This window comes from Mus caroli, unplaced genomic scaffold (assembly GCF_978045245.1).
Source record: "Mus caroli unplaced genomic scaffold, Mus_caroli_1 scaffold_2, whole genome shotgun sequence".
NCBI lineage: Eukaryota > Metazoa > Chordata > Mammalia > Rodentia > Muridae > Mus > Mus caroli.
Window position 1 is genome coordinate 21,828,106 of NW_028227257.1, and position 25,998 is coordinate 21,854,103.

General features: G+C 46.3%; 1 protein-coding gene across 1 annotated transcript in view; it reads right to left on the reverse strand.

Annotated features, from left to right (window-relative positions):
- Ctnnbl1 (catenin beta like 1) overlaps positions 1-23,707 on the reverse strand; it is a 158,884-nt gene extending 135,177 nt beyond the window's left edge. The window contains exon 1 of the mRNA XM_085832700.1: positions 23,569-23,707. Coding sequence (XP_085688826.1) covers positions 23,569-23,598 — 30 coding nt within the window. The 5' untranslated portion in view covers positions 23,599-23,707. The remainder of the gene's footprint in view (positions 1-23,568) is intronic.
- Between the last annotated feature and the right edge of the window lie 2,291 nt (positions 23,708-25,998).

A 25,998-nucleotide genomic window follows, 5' to 3' on the forward strand; every position in this document is an offset into this window, starting at 1 on the left:
TGCAACAAAGACTGAGATGACATGAAACTACAAAGCTTCTTCTACACAGCAAAGAAAACAAGCACCTTACTAAGAGAAAACTTACAGTAATGAGAAAAGTGTTTGCTAACTATACATTATACAGGAGACTACTATAAAATGAACTACAAAAATTATGCACACAAAAAAGCCAATGACCCTAACAGCCAGTTCCCAAAAGAACAACTACAAAAGGCCAACAAAATACTTGAAAACATATTCAACATCCTTAGTCACCAGGAACAATGGAAATCAGCCTGCTCTGAGATCCCCTCCTACCCCAGTTAGAATGGCTACCACACAAATGCTAGTAGAAATGTAAACTGCTTTAGCCATCATGGAGATCAGTGTGGAAATGCTACCCAAAACCACCTAAAGCTAGAACTTCCATATATAACCCAGCTCTACTGCTCCTGGGTACCTACCCAAAAGCCCCTATATCCTACAACACAGATACTAGCACACCCATGCTTCCCACTGCTGCTCTGTTCTCAATGGCCAGAAAATAGAAGCAATCTAAATGCCTATCAACATACAAATGCATAAAGAAAATGTTACACATATGCACAGAGCAGCTTTCTTTATTCAGCCATAAAGAAAAATGAAATTACGTCCTTTGCTACAATGGCTGCAATTGGAGATCATTATGTTAAACAAAATTCGTCAGATTCAGAAAGACAGCCTCTATTCTCTCTCCTATGCAGTCTAGATTTAAGAGAGAAAGAGGAGGGGGGAGTAAGAACTATGAGAAGAGAGGGAGATCTTAACAGAGAGGAAGGGGAAAACAAGGGGAGGTAATAGAATGAAAGCAAGAGGGGCTGTCTGAAGGAAGGAAAGCAATAAGCAAGAGAGAGCCACCAAGGAAGGGGACAGGTGTAAGAACACAGTATAATGACATGTATGTATGAAGTACCATAATGAAACCCATTACACTGTATGCCAACTTTAAAAGTTAAAAGTCTTCAATAAAAAAGAGTCCAAAAAGCAGCGTTACCAAAGCCCCCTTATAATCTGCACTCTGATTGGCTGACAGGTAAGGCCATGTGATTTATGATGTGGATCACTAGCCATAAAGACTGTACTTAATCTAATTTTTACTCCCCAAAAAAACTTGTATTCCTTGTTAAAACCTGAATATATATTCATCCTCCCACCAAAGGCAGTGTAGGTTTCTTTCTAGAAACACAAAGTACACTTTAATGTCCATGATTTACTTTGACATCTTCTCTGATTAATTCTGCTGCTACATCAGGAAGCTGAATACTGATTTGGTTTCTTTATCAACACTAACACAGGCAGACTCTTGTAAAGCCACTGCAAGGTAAAACATCTCCATTTTAGCACACTGATTATGAATATGTTTTGTCAGCTACACCAGAGCCATCATCACTCATTCATTCACTCCATGGTATTTACTGAGCTAATAGAAGTTCAACCTCACTCTATTAGGAGTGGCAGGAAATATTCGACAGCAACCCACAGCATAACAACAGAACAGCGCTATCTACAAGACCTAGCAGTACTGTACAAACAGCAGAGGAACAATGGTCGGGGAAATCTGGGTGCAAGTGAATCATTTTCGAGTCATGTGACATATTAATGTACATTATCAAAATACTCTGGCTTTGCTCTGCAAGCGCCAAGTTACCTTTAGGAAGATACAGGGTAATAAGACTACATAAAATAAGACAGAATATAAGCAGACGACCACAAAACAAGAAACACTGAGTAGCCAATCTGCATGTGAAAGCTCTCCAACTTCATGAGATTAGGGAAGCATACCTTAAAACTCTAACACATCAGATTGACAAAAAATGAAAACTAAAATCTGGCAGTGTAAGGGCTGACTGAGGATGCAGCCACTGACATGTCTGTGGGGTATCGTGAGGGCAAGGCTCACTGGTGATGCTAAAGACACATAGCTCTGCAACCATCCCAGCGAACACATGCACACTGGGATGTGGGAATTCTCACATCCACAGAGATGGCTACACCATGCTCACTGGAGCACACGTACAATAAGAAAATGGTTCCATGGATAATGTGGTAATGGTAGCCAAAAAGTATGTGGGAATAAAACAAGTTTCCAGAAGCCTGCTGGGCAGGGAAAGAGGATGTCATTAAGGAGAAGGGCTGCACCACGAAATGGAACTGGGAAAGGAAATGAGGGAAACCTGGAACTTATGATATTTATTCTTAGAAAGATTTGAACTGAACTTGAAAAAATGGCATAGCTATATAAGCAACTCAGGGGAGAGGAGGAAGACCACTAAGGACTGTGGATGAGGGGCTGTGATCCTTTGGCACCTATTACTGCTAAATAAGATCCTGGGTTTGCAATACCATTTGTAGAGCTAGGATCAACAAGACCTTTCAGTAACGTACTCAAAAGCACAGAGGAAGACAGAGTGTGCAGCACAGTCAGGTGGCCTTCCTTCTGGATAGAGCCTCCACTCAGCCTGGAGCCCCTGCCCAATGTCATGTCCTGGGAGAGTCCTCCAAACACTCCATCAAGGTTTCTGAGCATCCTCAGTGGTGGATTATACCTCTGCTGCTGCACATGCATCACACACACACACACACACACACACACACACACACACACACCTTCTTCATCCCCTCCATTAAACCAGGACTTAGGTTCTGAAGTGCAGGAACCCTGGGATCCTGCTCGGCACCCAACAGTGCTTGCTCAGAGGTACCTGATCCTGGCTGCCCAATCACTGAGATGGGCTTTGGCTTCAGCACACACATACTACTAAGGTGAAGACAACAGATAAGGCGCCCAAGCACCACAAGTGTCCATGGAGCCTGAAAGCATGCTCTGTCAACAGCCCTGCCCCCTACCCCATCCACCATCCCAGCAGGCCCTCTACATTCTGAGATACTGGCATTCAGTATCTGAGCCTTAGCCAGGCAGTGGTACCAGGCAGCACATGCCTTTAATCCCAGCACACGGGAGGCAGAGGCAGGCAGATTTCTGAGTTTGAGGCCAGCCTAGTCTACAGAGTGAATTCCAGGACAAGCCAAGGCTATACAAAGAAACCCTGTCTCAAAAACTCAAAACCAAACAGTATCTGAGCCTTACTCAACCTAAATGAAAACTATCTTTCTCTCTGGCTGCTTTTCAAAATGATAATTTGCCACAACTCTTTTAAGTTAAAAAAAAAATGTTTTATCCATCTTGCTGATGAAATTTCAGAAGTGGCATAAATACCAGCCATGATCACAGAATAGAATCAGAATACCTCTACAGATCATGTTTTATTTTGTTTTAGATTAATTTTCTAACATTTTTAAGGTTGTTGCATTTAAAAGACAATTCCGTTTGATAAGTAAATGAGCATTGAGTACATATGTTGCCATGAACATGATGGTCAGACAAAGAAAGGACACTCACACACAGACACACTCAACAGCCGCTTCCCCAGACTCCCAGAACTTACACACCTACACAACCCTATGCTAGGAAAACAAGTGTTAAAACACAAAGAAAAGCAGACAGGCATTACCTTCCAGATGCCTGAGTTCTCATGAAAAACGCAAGAAAAAAAAGATAGTGGGTCTTCTAGCTATGGCTAATGTGGACATTGGAAACACCAGAACTATGGAGAGATATTTGGATCAAACCAGAGACCAAGAGCCGTGTCACGATCAAATGGGAGAAGACAGAGACACCAAAGAACCAGCCAGGCTGTCAGAACTGGTAATGTAGAGACTCCATCTTTCTATACTCCTATGTCTAATCACATGGCTTGCTGTGTTCAAAGCTTAGTACATTCAGCACTTAGTGATATTCAGAGGGTAAGGTAAGCACAGAGAAATGCAGACTCAGACAATCAGCCTCACCCTATCACTTACAGATGAATAAACTCAGCAGAAAAAGGACTGGAGCCTGAAAGCCTCCCCTGCACCCCAGAAGTGGCCTTCTTATTGCCACATGCACATCACTTCTGCTCAATGCCATCATGTTTTAGCAAAATTAAAGCCCCTTCTGTGGCTTTTCTGCCACTCATTAATCAGGGGGCACTACCTATGGAAATTCAGGTTCCCAGAGTGTGGAAGGAAGGTCTCCATGCAGCATAACCTTAAATACTCTCTTCCCGAGAGGCAAAGGCAGGAAGTCTGAGGCCAGCCTGGGCTACAGAGGCCTTGTCTCATGAAACCCCTAACTGTTTTAAAGCACAGCTCAGATACAACAAGTTCACTCTTTAGGCTTACACAGTGCTTTATGACGATGAGGGGTCGGGGGCATGTGGTTCTAAATGTTGTATATGGCACATCTGTCACAGGTGATCATACTGACAGAGAAGTCTCCAGTCACCAGACCACTGCCTCTAGCAACAGATGATTCATTAACAAAAGTGGGGCGAAGAAGTCTTGATGCTGTCTAAGATCACTAAAACTCTGAAGTGCATTCTTCCTTCAAACAGAAGGGAAGGGCTATTGCAGGGAGGACGCACTTAATCCAGGACAGACAGTAAGGACACTTGGAGAAGGGAGGATGAAGACTCAGACTGGATTGCAAGTGCGAACTTTAATTATTAATCTGTCGGCCCTTCCTCCTTGCTTGAGCCTTCTCCTGTCGTTTTGATCTCAGATCTCAGCCACATAACTGTTTACACACAAGCAGCCTGTTTCCCAGGGGCGTGGAAGTTGGGTGGACCTGTACTTGCAGGTCTCGTGAAAATAAGCCTCCATACTGCAGAGGGAGGAAGGGCAAGGTCTGCAGAGGGAGGAAGGCAGGGCCCAGCACAACTGCCCCAGACTCTGCAGCGCCCCCTGCTGGGGGTCTCAAAGGTTGAATGACATATGCCCTGTCAACCTGGACACATGCCTATTGATGAGTCCATCATGCATGAAGATGCCATGGTCCTAGATGCACTTCAGTCTCCTTACTCAAAGGTTTTACTATTTTATAGATGGCTGACAAGCTACAGACGTTAGCACAGTATCTCCACTCCCACTAAAGAGAAGGCTGCTGAAGGAGGCTGGTGAAGGAATGATCCAAGTCAGGCATCCAATGTCCGAAAACATTTCTCTAGGAAAGGAAAGCACGCTGGCCACTTGGCCATGTGGAGGAGAGGGGCAAGGGGCCAATGGCTTAGTAGCTACCTGCAAATTCACTGTGCCGGCCTCATCCCACCACCACTCTCCCAGGGAGGCTATAAAACAGATTTCAAAGTGACTGCTACTGACATCAGGGGCATTTGAAGGTCCTCAGCGTCCTGGCAGGAGCACCTGGTAGACAAGCTAGGAACAACACATTCCTCACAGACAGAACGCCACTGCAGCTGAGAAGCAGGTACCTAACTGTCCTCCAAACATATACAGTGGACTCACACAACTGCTTTGAACCATCTTATCAGGCTCTGGATATCAAGTTTAAAACTGACTGACTCAAAAGATACAAAACAGAGCAACAACAAAGGGGAAAAATGGTCTCAACTATCTGAAAGTAACATGCATGGCTCAAAGACAGCGTCTCTGTCAGGGCTTGACTTCAAGACAAAGAACAGCAAATGTTCATAAGCAGGGCTCCTCTGTGGATGAATCTCCAGTCAGTTACAGCCAGCTCAGGGAGAGCCATCAGGCAAACTACCCATTAGCTGTCACGTTAGAATGACTTCAGAAAGCCAGCCCCAGAGCTCCGCTGATATCTTTTCAACAACCTCTTAATCTTGTTTATAACACCTGTGTTAAGGCAACCTGACATCAATTCTACTCACTTGTCTCAGACTGAAATTACTCAGAAACTCGAGGATTCCCGTGAACATCACAACACCAGAGGCATACTGCCTCAAACAGCCTGAAAGACAGAAGGCATCTGCCTCTTAAAACAAAGCCACATCATGAGCCTTGCTGGGCCTTAAATTTCACACACACACACACACACACAAAAGCATGAAGATCCTAGGATTGTGGGGTCTGAAGAACCCAGAAAATTCTTCCTACAGCTTTTTACCAAATGACCACTGAAGTGGCACAGCCGCCACGGTCTGCAGGCCTGCTCCAGGTCATAAGTGCGCCACTTTCTTCCCCGGCCCGAGCACGCCTTCTGAAGAGGTAATATTCCTAGTACCAAATGGAGCAAGTGGGGCTGCGAGAGACACCTCAGCATACTGCCCAAAGTCATAGAGCCGGAAAACGGTGGCAAAGAATTCAATCATGACAGGAGCAGCCTGCCTCACCTGCTTTCTGTGTTTACTGTACATCCCTGCCTGGGGCTCCTTACACTTAAAATGAGCTGACAGTAGTGATGTAGACATGTGCGTCCTAGGACTGTATGAAACACAAAACAACCAAGAAACTGATGGGAACTAAACCACGAATACAGAGAAGGACAAGGGAAGAGAATGCACTTTGGTGACCGCATTTGCTGTCACTAGTGTGTGACCTTGAACAAATCACCATAAATCTTGGGGGGGAGCCCCCCCCACTGTTGTAAATAATATAGAGAAAAGCCAAACCCAGAAAAAGTCCACAACAAATATTAAACACACACATAATCTCTATATAATATATATGTACACATGCACATGTGTGTATATATATTTCATACATAGGAAATGGATATTCTCAAGCCAACTAACACAAAATAAAAACCAATCTTATTGCTTTGTGCAGGCTCATTTCTTGCCTATAAGTCTGGGTGCTGAGAAAAACAGCAATTATGGCCCACAGTGGACTTACAGTAAATCTCTGGCAAATAAATGAATCAATCGATCTCTTGCTTTAGGGTCAGAGGCAGCCCTAGTCTTTAAAAGAAATGCCAATCAACTCTCAGGTTACTAGAGGAACTGAATTGAGCTTTTGTGAAGACCATCTGCTATTATTTAAAGCAAGTTTCCTATGAGTAAGACCAAGATCAGTCACAACACAGCTTAATCTACTTCATCAAGAAAGAAGCAGCAGCAAGGGGCTGAGATTTAGCTCCACCATGAAAGGCCTACCTAGCATATGTGAGGCCCTGGCTTCAGTGAAAATAAATGTTTAAGAACAAAAACAAAGGTTGGAGAGATGACTCAGTGAATAAGAGTTCAAATACTCAGCACCCACATAAAAGCCAGGTATGGTCACAGATGAACTGTGGTACCAATGATATGGGGACAGACAGGAGGATCACTGGGGTTTGCTGGCTAAAGAGGGAGTGGTTGAAGAGGGAACCAAGAATGGTTGAATGTCTTTCTAGGGCCTCTACCTGGGCACTTCTCCTATGGACCCTCACATCGATAATCCCAGAAGGAAGAAAGTTGAGGCAGAAGAACTGTAAACAGGCAACAGGAGAGATGGCAAACAACACTGTAGGCGACCCCCCAATGTATTCCCCAGTTATGGGTGGCCACTTCCATCACTCATCCACCCCTCACTCCATCCTTCCTTAGTCAAGGGCATTTACTGAGCAGTTCCCCCCCAGCAAGCTCTCATCTGGCCACAGTCTTTGAGGACCTCAGGGCAATAAGAAGAAGGGCATTTACCAGTCTTTATATACAAAAATGATACCTGTGACAGGAACTATAAGGCCAAATGATGGTGCTGTGCCTCCCCATTCCCCAGAAGTCTCTGCTGTCTTCATTTTAGGCTGCTGTCACTCATGGTCTTCTTCTAGGAAGAAGGGTCAACCTTCTCCTCCCCAGGTGTCCCATGCAGCAGCAGCTCTGGAGCCTCCCCTTCCTCCGCTCCAAGTAGGAACACAACACATGCACATCACATGGCTGCAGCTTGGCATGAAGTGTGGGCTTCAACATGGAAGTCACAGCCTGTCCTGTTTGTGGGTGGGTGACAGCCACTGTTCCTCTTTGAGCTGATTGTCATCTGCGGCTGTTTAGACACATCTTCCCTCTAAGTGACCCTCTTTTTCCATAAACACAAAGACAACCTGCCAACTGGAGGGCAAGCTGCTACTGCTGCAGAGGGGAGCCCTCAGGCCCAGCTGCACAACCCTCAGCCATGTCACCCTGCCAGGCTCAGTGTCATACCCCTGAGAAAAGTCACATTCACCGTGCTTGGCCATCACAAAGGTCACGTGGGCAAAAGAGCCTCTGTGCCACACAAAGTGAAGCAAGAGTCAAAATTGCTTTTTTAATTAAACTAAACTTCCTCAACCTTGTGCTGACAATCCCAGGTACAACACAAAGCCCAGTATCAGTTACAAATCTGCCTCCACACTGCAGGAAGGACAATCTGTGGCAGTCAGAGGAGGGAGGGGAAAATTACTAATTTAAACAAAATGTTTAATCTTCTAATTATGGGGCAGGCTCCAAGAGGATGGAAAGTGCTTTGCAATCTTCATTATGGAATCCCCACGCGACCATGGCACAAGTCATGTCAGCCAGAGGCAGATGCCATCTCTCCTTCTCCTCTGAGCCTTCTGTGTCCTTGCCAGATCTGAGAGGAAGGAGAAAATCTAACAGAAGAAAAGTATAGGTGAACCATGAATTGTGGCTCTCCAGTTGGTTATGCTGGTGAGGCAGATGCCCAGTGAGAGGCTGGTGAGGCACTATCCCGTGCTTCACTCGGCAGGCAGCCTGAGCAGCCCGAGGCCATCTCAAGCTCTGAGCCTAGCACAACTGCCCACCGCAGGTGCGGCTGGAGCAATTCTTTCCCCTTCTCTCCTCAGCACTGAGAAGCATGGAGAATCGGGGTGGCGCGCAGCAATGGCACCTCTGGTCAGAAAGAGAGCTGTTCCTCTGCAGATAGGCTTATCCCCTGGTTAATTTGCGTTATCTCTGCCTATTCAGATCTCAGTGCTAACTCAGGGGGAAAAGTCCCTGCAAGCCACTCTGACAAGTCTAATGGCAGAATTCCCATGGGGACTGCTGGAGGCAACAGGGGAAGGCAATTATTCCCTTTCATTAGGGGCAGGTCTTTTTTAAATTTTGAAATCAAGAAGTAGCCACATGCGGACACTGCTCGCAGCCTCTTACTCGACTGACAGAAACTGAAATGCGGCTCCGCCCCCAGCCCTGCCACCCCAAGCCAGTTGCAGAAGATGTGCTGGAGCCCTAGAAACGGCCGTGCCCCTAATTACCCACTGCCGTGTGAAAGCAGGCTTGGAGGGGATGGCCGCAGATCTGGCAGATCAGCGACGACATGTAATCAGCAGTTCCGGCCCTCTGCAGCTGCTCTGCAGGACCACAGGGTTCACAGCTCCAAAGCTTCCCGCACAGCGCAGGTGCTGCGGGTCAGCTGTGCGTCCCCAGGCCTGCCACGGCTGCTTTCTTCATTCTCTCAGGCCAGGGTACTCAATGAAGGGCACTCTGCCCGCACTCTGTGCCAACCCTGGCACTAGGAGAGAGCTGCCTCTTGATTAGTGCACAACACAGAGGAAATGTGCAGGAAACAGCAGAGGCGAGAAAGCAATTATCTAAGGGAGAGCATGGCGTCAGCTGTGGCCTTACAGCACCAAGGTGGCCTCTGCACCCCTTCAGCAGCCATGCTGGCCAGGCCGCCCTCCATGGCCTCTTGTCTGAGCCAGACCGTGTCACTCCACAGCTTAAGAGCCCTAATGACTTCTACTACACTGAGGTAAATGGCGGGGTTAGGCCCTCCCTGGTCCGGCTGAGCTTGGGGCCTGCACTGGCTGTGCACTGGCTGTGCACAGGAGTATATGAGTTCACATGTAGTTGGCATTTAATAAGTGTGTAGACCGATTCAAGAACAAAAGGTTCAATATGGGCCACTAATCCACATAAAATTTACTAACCCCTGAAAATCTGGGTTGGCTCACAGCCTGACTCTGAGCATATGCCAGGGTGCCCTGGAAACAAGAGTAAACAATATCCTCTCTCCTTGCCAAGCCCTAGTAAACAACTAGGAAACAATAACAAAGGGAGACAGAGCCAAGACGGAGAACTTGCAGACTGCCCAAGAACTGGAAGAACAGAGGGCTTCCTGAGTGAGATTTACCCAAACCATCCTCTCAAAGAAGATTCAGGTGGGTTGGACATAATGACCACCAATGGGCGGTGGCCAAAACAAGGCTCTTGAAGATTCAGAGAGAAGATACATCATCTGAGATTGTCCAGGTCCATTCCATTCATATGGTTCAGATGCTAGGAGCCAGCCAGCACACATGCAGAACGATTTCTAAAACAGACACCATTACATACTCAAGGGTGTAAAGAGCAGCAGAAGGAGAGGCTGCCAGAGAGCCTTGAGCACGAGAAAGGCACAATGGGCCAGGAATAGGCATCCTGAGCTCTGATGCCTGCTGCCTTCGAGGTGCCGTGGGATGCTGGGTGTGTGAAACTGGATGTGGATGCTAGCTAGGACGAAACTCGGCTGGAGCAATGGCTTAGATGTCAAGAGCACTTGAGTGTGCCTGCCGAGAGCCCAGGTTCAGTCGCCAGCAGTCTCGTGGCAGCTCAAAACTGTCCATAACTTCAGCTCTAAGGAATTTGATGCCCTCTTCTGACCTCCAGACGCCAGGCATACATGTGGTACACAGACATACGCATACACAAAATACTCATACACATAAAAAAAAAAAAAAGTACTTCAAAGAAAAGAGAACCACAACAACCGAAGATCTAAATGAACAGCTCCCCTCCAAAAAAGGCACATGTCCAGAGGAAGCCCTATTGATGAGACATTCTCTAATGCCCAAGATGCCAGTGTCAGGACAAAGGAAAATGCCTTAAAGAAACAAAGACATGCCATGAGTGATTTCTGCAATCTTACAGACCTCAGTATCTTGTAGATGAATTCTACCAAAACTAAACTTTATCCAACAATCACAGTTTTCTGTGATAGCATCCAAAGGAGGAAACAAATGGCCTCAGAGGTTAGACAGACATCTGTCCCACAGCAGCACGAAGGAGTGACAGCAGACACCAAGGAGAAGAGTGAACAGCCAGGGAAAGTGGTCCAGGATCTCAACCCCTCTGTGGCATCATGCAGTGGTCAAAGCTCTGCACAGGTCAGGAGAAAGCCTGCACACCGGTAACATGCACTCATCACGATAGCCTGGGTACACAGTGCAGCCTGCTGGAAAGGCGAAATGTGTATGCTCATGGATGCTTAGGAGAATCTGTTTTCAAATTAATGAAGAGGACAGGAGGCATGATCATGGACAAAGCTCTGCTCTCAACTCCATCAGCCAGTAGCTGGGTCCTTAGGCAAGGTTCTCTCCTGCCTGGGTTCCAGCCTCCCCACACGTAAGAGGAGGCAGGCGCAATGAGAACTTCTGGCTCCTCCTCACTCTGCACTCCCACCTCAACAGGCCTCTGAAACCTAGAAAATCTGTTTATGAAGAGCCTGCAGTTCACTCTCCACAGACAGCAGGCAAGCGGGAGTAGGCACAATTCAATACAACCTGCTCCACCTTCTAAACCTCATTACAGGCTTCTCTCAGCAGCCACCCCCAACTGATCAATAGTCCTCTTTTATCGCTGAGCTTCGATGTTCTGCTGGATCTTTGGTAGGTCTGTCTTCCCCCTGACTGACGGCTGCACCCCTGTTTCCGCTAAGCCATTACGTGACATCAAAATGCCCAATACTTTCTCTCATCATTAATCACTAATCTGAGATTCCACTGAAGTACCGTGGGCGGAGAAACCAGTGAAAGACAACCCGATAAATTCAAGAGCCACAAAGAAAACAGCCTTCCAACAGTCCACACTAGAGCGCTGATACAGAGGGACGATTAGTTAAAGTCCAGTGGAATCCCAGCTGGGAAGCCCTCTGGCCACCTCTCAATTCTGGGCATTAACACAATAAGCATGTGAATGACATCAAGCAACTTGTTCAATAATCAATCCTACCTGCTTTTGGAAAGCAGGTATTTTGCTGTTTTGGATCTTTCTTGGGTCAGTTAGTACACTGCAAGGCTAATGGGAAGGCCAGGACTGAGGTGGATGGTGTGTCTACACAAGGCTAACAATATTTTGCTGAGCATGGTAGTAGCACCTGTAATGCTAGCACATGGGAGGCTGAAGCAGGAGGATCATGGATTCCCAGCCAACTTAAGCTACACAGCTAGACTCCACCTAAAACAACAAAAACAAAAACCAAAATCAAGGGGTCAGGATGATTGGATTAGTCAGTAAAGTACGTGTCACAAAACCACAATGACCTGAGTTCCAGGCACAGCAGCCTATACCTATAACCGCAGCGCTGGAGAGGTGGAGATCGGTAGATCCCTGCAGCTCACTGGCCAGCCAGTCTGGACCAATAAGCTTCCAGATGAGATCTTGTCTCAAACGGTGGAGAGTAAGTAAAGATGATACCCAACATTGTTTCCTGTTACCCTGACTTGTGCACACACACACACACACAAACACACACACACCAAGGGGGAAAGGGGAGGGCACTTGCATCCGGCCATACACACACCAAAAAATAAAGATGACAGCTCCGTGGCTATTTACTAACCTCCAGGACAAGGATAACCCACCGTGTGTCTATCTGCCAGCCTTATGGAGCTGGGATCCTAAGCTCACTCTGGAACTCCATGGAAAAGAAACTGGCTCTGAACAAGTCAGGTGAAAAGGCCAATGGCTGACTCAGAAAAAGGCAAAAGAAGGCTCAGAACTTAGGCTCCATCTCCTAATTCCAGTTTCTCTCCAGCTACAAAAGACTCAGATCAAAACCACCCACTTCCCTCAGGATGACTGGGAGGAAAAGACAAAGGAAGGGGTGATTTGTAAGTGAGATTCCTGGTACCTGCTAAGCAGAAACTGTGATTTCCCAGTGCTGAGGAGGAGACCTGGGGAACAAATGGCAGCTGCTGGAGGCATAATTTTTGCTATCGGTGACGGCTAACTGTGGTGAACAGGGCTGTGCTCTAGCCTACTGAGAATATGCTACACTGTGGAAGTGTGGGTGACAAACTGTTCTCATTTTGCTTTATTGAATTCTAAGCCTTAATCTCCAAGGAACCAAAGATCTTGGGAACACTGAGGCAGCTTTGCAAAATTTAAGACAAACTTGCTTCCGGGTAACACGTTTGTTTGGCATATCAAAAATAAACAGCTTCTATTTACTGAGAACTATACCAGCCACGCTGCCTCATTTAATCCTCTGTTGTTTTTTGGTTTTTTGTTTGTTTGTTTTTTTGGGTTTTTTAATATAGGTGATACCCAGACATGGAGGCACATGCCTTTAATCCCAGCACTCAAAAAGCAGAAGCAGCGGACCTGTGAGTTCCAGGCCAGCCTGGTCTACATAGAATTCCAAGGCAGTCAGGACTACAAGGTAAGACCTTGGGGTTGTTTGTTTTTAAAAGATAGTAATGATAACATAAGAATATTTCTAGAGATGGTGAACTAGAAGTAGTCCTGTTAGATGATCTCCATTTGAAAGATAAAAGCCAAGGCTTAAAGAGGTTAATTAGCTGGACCAAGGTCACACAGCTAGCTCTCAGCAGGACTGGGGTTCAAATGCAGACCATCTGACCCACAGTCTGCATTCATCTGCCATGCTAAACATTAAAGCTACTTCACAGGTTTCCCATTCTTTCCTCCCACAGTACTGACGAGCTATTTTGAACCTCTGCATTCTCTGATGCAGTCATTTTTATATAGAAAAACTTCTCTATCGTGTTCAACCTTATACATTCAATTCCCCAACTGAAAAACAGTGACAGCCACTGAGAGCACAGAAAGAGACTGGTCCCCAATTTTACCCCCAGAATTAAGGAGGCTATTTATTCACTATGACCTACCCCAACCAGTCTTTCTGAAATGGAGAGGGAACGGCTGCTGCGTCTACCTCTATATGACCTCCATGCCTGAAGAAGAGCTTTGTCTGTCAGCATACAAAGGAAATGGACCCTTAACTACCGTGACAACAGCACCACAGCACCACGTGATCTGGGAAGCCACCTGAGTGGCAAAGCCTTGCAGGGCTACAGCTTGAGGTGATGGTGGAAACATGAGGACAAAAAGAAGGCTCTTAAGGACACAGCCCTCCTCCTCTGGGAAGCCTCTGTCCCACAGTGGGACTGTCTGACTCAGGATCCCACACCTTGCTGATGCCACCCCATGTGACAGCACTGTGTGGCACTGGGTGCCCGGACCTCAAACCTTTGGAGCTCCCTCTGGAATGCAAGCTCCCCAAGCTTCACTGGGCCTCTTCCTACCCAGACTGAGTCAGTCACTCACACAGGCACAGGCCTTCTCCTCCTGGAAGGAGTTGGCTCACAAGCTCATGCGGTCTAGGGGGAGAGAATCTTTCATCTCGCAGCTCTTTCATCTCTGAGAAAGAGCCCCAAGGCTTCTTTCAAGTCACTGAGCAGCTGACAGCCCTGACTAAAATGTGAAGTTGGGCTGGGAGGGAGGGAGGGAGGTAGGAAGGGAGGGAGGGCAGAGGAGGAAGCAGAGGATTGTGTGATAGCTGAACATCTGGCCAGAAGCTCAGTCGACACAAGAAATGTCAATCAGGGCTCCCTCCTGGGCTAACAGGTAGCTACATAAAGGAGCTGAAGCGGAAGACTGGATGGGCTCCTCTGAAGGGACAAGACTGGGCCTACAGCCACACTCTAGTAAAAAATTAGGAACAAGCCGGGCGTGGTGGCACACGCCTTTAATCCCAGCACTCGGGAGGCAGAGGCAGGCAGATTTCTGAGTTCGAGGCCAGCCTGGTCTACAGAGTGAGTTCCAGGACAGCCAGGGCTACACAGAGAAATCCTGTCTCGAAAAACCAAAAAAAAAAAAAAAAAAAAAAAAACCAGTTAGGAACAATGAGGCCCAAGAAATAGCTGGCAGAAAAGGGCACAGGCATTCTTCAACGATGTGGGCTTTTTAAACCAGTACTCTTCAAACTCTGCCACAGGAACCAAGGAACTATGACAATTAAATGCAGGAACCTCCACAGAACACTGAACTAAAAAAATGGAGCATTAGTGAGAGAGCCGGCAGCAGGTGCGAGCACATGCACACGCACACACTTTTTTAAAGAGTTAAATTAGGTAAATTAGGGACTGGGAGATGGGTCATTGATTAAGGATACTGCAGCTCTTCCAGAGAAATCTAATTCCCAGCACCCATAGAGCAGATCATAACTATCTGTAATTCCACTCCCAGGGTATCTGATGCCCTCTTCTGGACTCTGGGTGCACTGCACCCAGACAGTTCACATACAGACAGCAAAACAGCCACACACATAAAATAACTAATTTAAAATAAATAAATAAGAGCCAGGTGGTGGTGGCACACACCTTTAATCCCAGTACCCAGGAGGCAGAGGCAGGTGAATCTCTTGAGTTCCAGGTCAGCCTAAACTACAAAGTGAGTTCCAGGACAGCCAAGGCTACAAAGAAAAACCCTGTCTTGAAAAACAAATATACAAAAATGTAAGAGAAAAACTGTTCAGAAGGTGATGTGACAACCATCCTCGGAAGTGAAAGGAAGGGCGCCATCCCAGCCAGCAAGCGAGGCAGAGGAGGGTGAGCTTCCAAAAGAAGGAAACTCCACAACTCCCGTCCCCACAGTTAATCTGCACTTGACTAGCCCCTCCTCGCCCCTACCCTCCCCCCCCCCAGGCTGGTGAGATGGCTCCACAGTTAAAAGCACTTGCTGCTCTTCCAGAGGACCTGGATTCAGCTCCCAGCACCCACTTGGCAGTTCACAACCATCTGTAACTCCAGGTTTCAGGAAACTTAATGTCCTCCTCTGGCCTCTTTGGCCACAAAGCATGCACATGGTACACATATGTACAACACAGAAAAACACTTACACTTATAAAATAGCAAGAAATAAATCTTTAGAAGCAACATGGAAACACACCTTTAGGTGTATCTGTGTGGGAGTTTCCCAAGAGTTTTGACCCAGGAAGGAAGACCTTCCCTGAATACCAGCCCATGGACTAGGCTCCAGAAATAAGTGAAAAGAAAATTCCAGCTGACCAGCTGATCATCTCTGCTTCCTGGTTGTGGATGCAATCAGCCAGCCCCTCACATGCTGGCTGCCATGTGATCCCTACCACAATGGAACGATAGTGACTAGAATGAGGGGTGACCCCCAAAGGCTCCAGTGTCTGAACACTTGATCCCCAGTTGGTACCACTGTTTGGGAAGGTTATGAACCCTTTAGAAGGCAGAGCCTTGCTGCAGGAAGCCCATCACTGAGGGCGGGCATTGAGGGTTTATGGCCTGGCAGCACTTCCTCTGTGCCCATGTGCACAGGAAATGTGACCACTCTGCTCCCTGACTGCCTGGCAGCCTCATGCTCTGGCTGCATCCCTTCCCCACCAGGGAGGACTCTACATTCTGGAACTGTGAGCCAGAAGAAACCTTTTCCTAAGTTGCTTTTTGTCAGGATTCGATCACAGCAACAGGAGAGTAACTAATATAGATTGTATTCCCTAACACTGTGACCAAGACAAACCTCTGCACTCTTTAGCTGCTTTCTGTCAAGTATTTGATCTCAGCATTAAAAAAATTAATACATAAGCCGTTCCCAAACAACTATTACTGGGCACTGAGGATGGGTAAGGCATGCTGCTATATGCTGGCTGCCTCCCTGAATTTACAGGGGGCACAGGAGCATCCTGTATATTCTGTGAAAAGAATGAGCTGGAGGAAAGACAGATGAGGAAGTCATGGTGAGAAGAAATGAACTTGCAGGAGGAAAAAACATGGAGAGAGGAAATAAATGGGGAAGGAACACCAGTGGAACTTGCTCTTTACCTGTTATTTATAGCCAGCTTGCTAACAAAATTAACCTGGGAAAGCATGAAGCTGTCATGCAAAAAGCAGTCTCTTTCAGTATGATCAGAATAATATTCTCAGGGTTAGAACATAACATGAGGTTGCCACAAAAATGAAGGATGCATTTTGAACTCAAGAGTTCAGACTTTCAATAATGTGTCTTACACGCCCAAGAACAACAAAAACAAAAACTGAAAAGGCTCAATTACAAACTGTTTTAACAGGGGAAGCAGGTAGCAAGAAGTACAAATGATACACATGCACAAGAAAAATACACTCGCTCAATAACTCTGAGCTAGCGCTTTATGTGCCTACTAGATAAATGGCAGAAATATAAGTCACTACAAGCAGTATTATCAGGACTGCAGTAAACAGGAGTGCATGGAGCTGAATGAAGGGGTGGCCCCACATGAGCGCTGGCCGCATTGCCCCTGCAGCTAAAGGGACCCCACTCTCTCTGGCTACTCCCCCAATTCCCTGAACACCCATCACACAACTTTGCTCCTAACAGTTGGCAGCTGACCCCTCCCAGCCTCCTCTGCCACCCACAGACTCTTCCAACAGGGCTGGGATTCTAAGCCCTCTCTTTTCTCAATGACCCAACTGAATCCACGCCCTCTGATCCAGCACCTCCCTGAGCTTATCCAACTGCTCCATGCACAGTTCTCCCGGGATACTTACACACAGTGAGGTGTTTAAATGCCCACCTCACATCTCATATCATGAATTCTTCAAGCCCAGATCAGGTCTCAATGATTTTAACACATGTGACCCTTACCTCAGGAAATAGCACGAAGTAATTATGAGTGACAAGGGGAGAGAGAAATGCCACTTGAACAAAGAAGCTCCACACAATATACCTCCAAGAACAAAAACCTGAATACTACCGAAATATCCAACTGAGGAGAAATAATGGAGGGGAAAACTGTCTATTACTCAAACAAAAGCTCACATATGTTAGAGAACAGCATGAAAGCTACGTAGAAAAGAAATGCATGCTTAATTAAAATAAACAACACAAAAGAGCCCATATGCAATACTTACAGGTACTCAAACTGGGAGACTATGAAAACAAAAAATAGTCCTTAGATTAGGGTGATGGTTTTCCTCACCTCAAAATCTTTCATACTATTTCTGACAGTTGATTATCATTATCATTAAAATTTATTTCAAAAGTAAGAAATGAGAGAGGAGCAAAACAGAGATTGGTAGAAGCCCCTCCAATCCAAGAAAATGCTGATATTACCCACATCTGACAGGGGGAGTGGGTGTCTGCAATATCACCCAAGCCAAGGGTCCCTGACCCCAATCTGTCTCAAAGAGAATTCCTCTGGTGGTGCAAAGCCAGCCGTTCCCGCCGAGCCAATCTGAACTAAATGAATTCTTTATTGCAAAACTTCAGAGGTAAGAACTTTCTCCCAGACATCTGTGGAATGAGTATTAATGAGAGTGCCCTGGAGTTCAGCTCTGCGCCTATGCGGCAGAAACTTCTCTGCCAAGCTACTGCTGGGCACACCTCTTGATGAGATGTCTAAGCCTGAAGGCATCAAAAAGTGCATTTCCATATTGGGAACATAACTGGTTTCCTCTTTAAGACTTTCCCTACCACCTCCTGTCCACATTGTAATTCTCCTGTCTTCTCAAATGAATTGTTAACATCTGTCAAGGGTAGAAGGCATGCACTGAGGCGCTCTCCTGCCTATTACCAGAAGAACCAATCTCAGCAGAAAATTGCAATCTTCCCACTGACTTGCCCCCAAAAATGAAATTTAATAAGCATGCTAAAAAAATTGTTAAACTTTTAATAAACACTTCCTATTGCTGTATGATACTTCTTCTTGCTCACCTTAGACCCTGAGTTTCAGAATGGAAAGAACCAGAAGTTGTACTGTCTGACCTCCTCGCTTTACAACTGATGGGAAGAACGATGTGCAGAGAGGGAAAGTGACTTGTCCTGAGTCACCCAGATAAGTGCTGATAAAGGCTGGATTAGAACCCAAATCTCCCAGGTCTCCAGCCCCAACTTCTTCTACCCCATCAGGCTTTTTCAGCTACTGGACTCTCTGGAGTCCTTGGCCTAAATAATTAGTATAGCAGAATTTTAAAGCTACTAGGGACCTCGGAGAGAGTCATACTTAATCCCCTCATTAGGCATAGGAGGAAACTGAGGCCCAGAGAGATTAAGTGATTTGCTCTCCATTTTTGAGTGGCAGGGAAGAAGTACAGCTTAAGCTGAAAAGCCTGCAGACCAGTGCCCAGGAGAAGCAAGGGTCGTCTCAACTGGGAAAAGCTTAAGTGAATGCAGATGAGTCTAGACCAGGGTGCCTTCGTGGACAGTGCCTGACCACCAGCTTTAGCATCACCCCAAATGCACACCCCCAACTCTCAGGACACTGAGTCAAGCAAACACTTGAGTTGGGAATGGGATAGCTTTGCTCCCTTCTGTTCCCACGCAGGGAGCTTCAGTGCTCAGTCAGCTTTGCCAGTGCTGACTATATGCAACAGTGCTTACAATGTACGCTTTCTTCTACATAAGCACATCAACGCAAAGGCTTTCTTCAAAATGGCAAACATGCTTGGGTGTTCAGTGCTGGCTCTACTGCTTCCTGGCTGTGTGAGTTTCACAGACAGGAAACTTGCCTCCCTAGCTCCAGTTTCCCTTTCCATGAAGCAGTCACACCATCTCCCTTTGGAGGATGTGCTGACAACCATACCTGACAACTTATCTGCAAGCACGTTAGTTCTGCCTCTGGCACACAGCAGACAGACCAGCAGAACAGTCAGGAGCTCCAGCTACAGAATAGGACTGCCTGAGCACTCTCTGGCTAGGTACCTTCAGTGGCTAGGTCTGTTTCTCCCACTGTAAATCAGAGATTAAAACAGTTCCTCATACCGGACATGGCCAAGCCTTTAATCACTGCACTCCAAAGGCAATGGCAAGCAGCAGGCAAATGTTTGTAAGTTTGAGGCTAGCCTGGTCTTCAGGCCAGCCAGGGTTATATAGTGAGACTCTGTGGGGTCCAGGGAATTCCTCCTGGACTAGAGATGTAGCTCGCTTGGTAGAGTGCTTGCCTAGCGTTCATGAAGCCCTGGCTCTGTCCAAAGCATACCATAAGCCAGGTGTGGTGGTGAACACCTGCAATTCCAGCATTTGAAAGGTGGAACAGGAGAGTCAGAAATTCAGGTCACCCTTGGCTACAAAGTGAGTTTGAGGACAGCCTGTTCTACATAAGATCCTGACTAGAAAAGAAAGTTAGTTCCTGGTAAGACTGTTATATGGATTTAGTGAAGAGGCAGATAAATAACTAATTATTTTGTGTAAGATTATCACTGTCTTCAAAGCACTTTCACTTCTATAGGCTCATCTCATCCTTAAGATTTCCCACAGGAGGATGGCCATGTCTGACTGATTCTAGATTAGACTCTATAGATTTAGACTACAGATTCTAGATTAGACTACCACCTTTTCAGATAGGAATGAAGGTAGACCCTGATGAAAGGAACAGAGCTGTAATTACAAGACCAAGATTCTGGAGACATGTCAGTCACTGCCTTGGCCTGTCAGTCACGGCCCTGGTTTGAAACCTTAGCTGGGTCTGTCTATCAGATCTGAGTTCTTAGTAAGTTATAAACAGGTAGGTTGAATGAAGACATCTGTATCACCTCTCTAAATGCAAAGGCTTTTAAGGAAGTTCTACACGGTCTGCAGTCTGCCAACATTTCCAGCTCCATCCCCTTCTGGTGTCCTGCTCACTCACCAAGTTCAGGCTACACGGCTCTTCTCTCTACTCATCTAATGGGCCTAGGCCTGCACTCACAGTTGCTGCTCCTGCCTTCACTATTCTGCCCTGTCATATGCCGGCTCCTCAACCTTCAGAGCACTAATGCTGGCTCATCAGACTCCTTCCCTGATCACTCAGTCTACAGAGACCCTAAAAGGAGCTATTTACAGTGGCGCTGGTCTACAGAAATACAGCAGAAGTCACAAATTTTACATAGAAGATTAAACTTGGAAGTAGGCACAAAATTTAAATTTAATAATCTATTATCCTTAATCCAGTATATCAAATGTAATCCATATTAAAAAAGTAAGATATTTCATCTTTCCACAATAAAGCTGTGAGATGCAGGGTGCACTTTACACATAAGAAAGAACTTGATGCAGATGGGCCCCCCTTTCGACGTGCACTAGCCATGTGCACAACAGCCACCACGTATGCTCACACGTCCACGGCGGACCCTGCTGCACTCCCTCACAACACATCCAGCCATCTAAAGTTCTTGTTTACTTCCTCAGTTATTTTTTTTTTTTTTTTTGGTTTTTCGAGACAATTCTCTGGTGACTCCCCCACCATATTTGCCTTTTCATACAAAAGCAAGAGCCTTGTCTCATTTCTTTCCACATCATATGCTCAGTGGACCAAGTACATTGTACACAGTAGATGGTCAACAAATATCTGTAACCAAAGAATGGGCCCCTTCTGGTAGTGCTGCTCCACATCTGAATCAATGGACTGGACTAGCCAGCCCAGAACTCCCAGACGAGCACTCATCAGTGACCTTCCCACCACCTTTCTTGTTCCATCATCAATTAGACTATCTTAAAGAGAAAACGATTATGGCCTTGCATCTGTTATCTGTTGCTTATGTATTCTTTCTCATCAGGTCTGGAGTCTCCATCTACGGGATCAGTGTTGTAGATATTGGCTAAAGGAAATAACTACCAATATTAGTATTTATGGGCTGTTTTAACTGCAACAAACATTGGCCTAACACTGCTTCTTTTTTCTCTTTTCTTTTGGTTCGGTTCGGTTTGGTTTGGTTTGGTTTGGTTTGGTTTCTGGACAGGATTTCTCTGTGAGACCCTGGCTGTCCTGGAACTCACTCTGTAGACGAGGCTGGCCTTGAACAGATCCACCTGCCTCTGTCTCCTCCCAAATGCTGGGACTAAAGGTGTGAATCACCAACCGTCAGACATAGCTAGGCTTTTTGTTGTTGTTCTTTCATTTTGGTTTGCTTTTATTTTTTTGTTTTTCAAGACAGAGTCTCTCTGTGTAGACTTGGCTATCCTCTGTAGACCAGGTTAGCCTTGGACTCAAAGAGATCCACCTGCCTCTGCCTCCCAAGTGCTGGGATTAAAGGCACCAGCTTCTTAAGAGACTCTTAACAGAAGGAGAAATTTCTTCACAACCAACCATAAGGTAGGTACCATGAGGTATTCTGTTCAAGATTACAACAACTAGTTAGTAAGGAAAAAGACATGGAAGGCAACCTGGGGCTCCAAATCCAGGCCTTTTATTTTATTTTATTTTTTTGTAGTGGTGGTGGGGTGTCTCACTATGTATCCCTGGCTGGCCTGGAACTCAATGACCCACTGGCCACTGCCTCTCAACTTTCAGGCACTGAGATTCAAGGCAGCCATGGCTAACAGCTCAGGTTCACAGGTTCTTACCGCCTACTCTGGCCTGCAGAGATATCACTTTTTTGTTGTTGGTGGTGGTGTTGGTTTTTGGGGTTTTTGTTTGTTTGTTTTTGTTTTGTTTTGGGTCTTTTTTTGTTTGTGTGTTTGTTTTTAGAAACAGGGTTTCTCTGTGTAGCCCTAACTATCCTGGAACTCACTCTGTAGACCAGGCTGGCCTCAAACTCAGAAATCCGTCTGCCTCTGCCTCCCAAGTGCTGGGATTAAAGGCATGCGCCACCACGCCCGGCCTAGAGCTATCACTTTTAAACTCAAGTTCACAGGTTCTCACTGCCTACTCTCGACTGCAAAGCTATCGCTTTTAAAACATCACACTTTGAACAAAATGCAAGTGGATAAGGTTGGCTTACCCACTTTTTATTTCACCCATCACCCAAAGTCTGCTCCATCATATTATGGCCTCATACATACTCAATCAATATGATCAAGGATCTGTGATCAATATAAAAATACTACCTTTTTCAGAATAAGTCTTTAAAATGAAGTGTGATTTACAATTACAGTACTTCCTAGTTCAGAATAATTACAGTTTATGGGTCCCAACGCCTATTGCAGCTAATGAAAACAAAGATGGACACAAGAAGCCTCGTTAGGCAGTCAAAAGAGGGAGGAAATTTTGAGTTGGAAGTCTGGACACTTGAGCTTTGTAACTGTTGAGTGACCTCAAGCGAGTCCTTTCTTCTCTCTGGGTCACCCGTTCCCCACGAGCACCCTGAGCAAGGAGGTCGAGAGGTCTCTTACCGACCCATTCCATGCTCCTCCATCTTCCAAACGGCTTAACAATAGCGGGGAACGTGGGCACAGGTTTCTGCACTTTCAAATGACCTTTCACATATATCCACTTTATAGATTTTAAAAGAAGAATTGAGACTCCGTGACGGGAGAAAGACTTATCCAAAGCTACACCGACACTTGGTAAAGAAACTGAGGCTCAGCCGGGCGTGGTGGCGCATGCCTTTAATCCCAGCACTCGGGAGGCAGAGGCAGGCGGATTTCTGAGTTCGAGGCCAGCCTGGTCTACAGAGTGAGTTCCAGGACAGCCAGGGCTACACAGAGAAACCCTGTCTCGAAAAACCAAAAAAAAAAAAAAAAAAGAAAGAAAGAAACTGAGGCTCAACACCGAGGGAAAAACAGTGTTCTCCACAACTGTCTCCCCAAGCCCTGTGAATTGGTAGAAACGAGACGGAAGAGGAGCTGAAGGCTACCGGGTGGGGAACAGAGATCAGAAGGCTCAGGTCTGGAGAAGGAAGGGGTCGAAAGGGTCCAGAGGGCTTAGGGGAGTGAAGTGCAATGACAGGATGCAAGCCCGGGTGACATGAGAAGTGAGGGCCAGGGACCGAGGGGAGGCAAGATGACGGGACTCTGTCCCTGCTACCCGAGCGAGGATGAGGAGCCCTCCGGCTTCGGGAACTGCTCTTACCTGGTAGCTTAAAAGTTCGCCCACGTCCATGGTTCCGGACCCAATCAGCACAGGGTACCCTGGTTGCCTCCACTCAACTCCAGAACCACGGGCCGCTCAGAGGCTTTTCCTGACACACTGCCGTAAAGCGCCAGGCCCCAGAACCAATAGAGTAAAAGAGCGCGTGGCCGGTGAGCCCGCCACACTGCCGTAAAAGGACGCGCTGCCGTAAAGCACGCCGCGTCTTGACAATTCTGCTTCCGCCTGTATCCTGAAGGGGCGGGGAAGGGGGCGGATACTTAGGGGACGAACCGAAAAGCGAGGCCGTTATCCAAGAGTAGAGCAGAGTGCTTGGCATTTCGTGGGTAACCTTACAGAGCTTCCAGAGACTGGCACTTTTGTTCTTTCATTCTCATTTCACAGACAATTGAAGTTGGCCGGTTGGTGGTGTTGAATGCCTTTAATCCCAGCACTGGGGAAGCAGAGACAGGCAGAGCTCCGCAGGAGCTTGAGTTCGAGGACAGCCTCGTCTACAGAAATGAGTTCCAGGACAGCCAGGGCTACGGGGAGAGAAGAGGGAGGGAGAGAGGGAGAGAAAGGAGCTGGTTTGAAATTATGCGCCCCATAGTTAGTCACATGTGGCTATGGGGCACTTGAAGTGTGCCTAGTCCTAATTGAGATGTTAAGTGTGAATCAAATGCACAGTGGATTTTTTGTACTTGAACTGGTTCCTTTTTTTTTTTTTTTTCACTTACTGGGTAAAGGAAGATATATTATGAAATGAATTTGATTTTCCTCTCATTTGTTAAGCGTACTTAGTAGATATACTGAAATTGTATATGTGGATTTCAGTTTGAGGTTCCCATTATGCTTCCCCTGGGCTTACAAAATGGCTTCCGGGCCATAGAGTACTGGTGGCTGAGAAACCGTTGATATCATGTTTGTTTGGTTTTTCCCAGGCTTCTGTGTCTTCACTAACACAAGACCCAGTGACAATTGGAAGATCTCCTGTCTACCCAAGCTGTATTAAAGGGTCTGGGCGTCTGGAGACATGGCTCAGCGCTTAGAACCATTTACTGCTCTCTAGACGTCTACTTCCGTTCCCAGCACCCATGCTGGACAGTTCACAATTGCCTGTAACTCCAGTTCTGGGTGATCTGTTGCTCTCTTCCGGCCTCTGTGCAGACCCACAAGCACAGGCATACACACATTTTTATAAAAAAGAGGTTCCTGGGGAAGGAATTTGCCTATTATTGAGATGGTCAAGGCGTTCCTCTTCTGGGATTACAACAGACACCATCCAGAAACCCCATTCAACTACCTCCAACTACACATAAGAAAATTGTCATTCCTCAAACTGCCGCAACCTCTCCTCATTATTCTCTCTGTTAGCACTTCCTCTACTGTTCACAGACTCAATCTGTCATTTTGTACTTGATGGTTGACATTTTATGTTTTGACAGCCTCATTAATTGGACTCCAAACTCTCTAAAAGTTGGCTTTGAGTTTGTCAACCTCACCCTTGAATCTTCAAAGCCCAGAACAATGCATGACAGAGAAGGTTTCACGGGGGGCTTTGTGAGCGTTGGTAAGGAGAGTGGATTTTATGTTATCTACTTTGGGAAGTTGTTGAGATCGTCAAAACAGGGATGCTTTCTGATTGGGTTTTTGTTTTTAAAGAGTAGCTAATGTAAACTGCTTTTTACAGAGTTCATTTGCATGTCCTTCCCCTCCCTTTCAATTAAGTGTAGATTGTGACCTCCAGAGAGGCAGGACAGAATAAAGGTAAGAGCAAATCTTCTGGGCCATGAACAGAACTATTTTCTAGTTTGTGCCTTGCCTCAGTCAGCTTCAATAGGCAGATTTGCAAAAGCCCAGTCCGGAGGTTTGAATAAAAATGGCCCCCATGGGCCCATAAGGAGTGGCACTATTAGGAGGTGTGGCCTTGTTAGAGGAGGCGTGGCTTTGTTGGAAAGGTGTGTCACTAGGGAGTAAGTTTTGAGGTTTCAGAAGCTCAAACCTGGCTAGTGTATCACTGTCTCTTCCAGCTAGCTACAGATTGAGATATAGAACTCTCAGCTCCTTCTCCAGCACCATGTCTGTCTGCACGATGCCATGTTTCCCACCATAACCATAATGGACTAAACCTCTGAACTGTAAGCCAGCCCCAATGAAACCTTTGTATAAGAGTTGCCATGGTCATGGTATCTCTTTACAACAATAAAACCCTGACTAAGACAGGTGCTAGGGACTGGGGTATTGCTGTGATAAGCCTGACCATGCTTTGGTTTAGAGGAGTGCAGACTTTGGGATTTTGGATTAGAAAAACAGTTGAATGCTTTAAGTGGGGCTTAATGGGCCATCTTAGTAGGAACATGGAAGATAGTGATACCTGGAGTGAGTTGACCCTATGGGGACCTGCCTCAAGAGGTTTCAATGGAGAAGACTGTT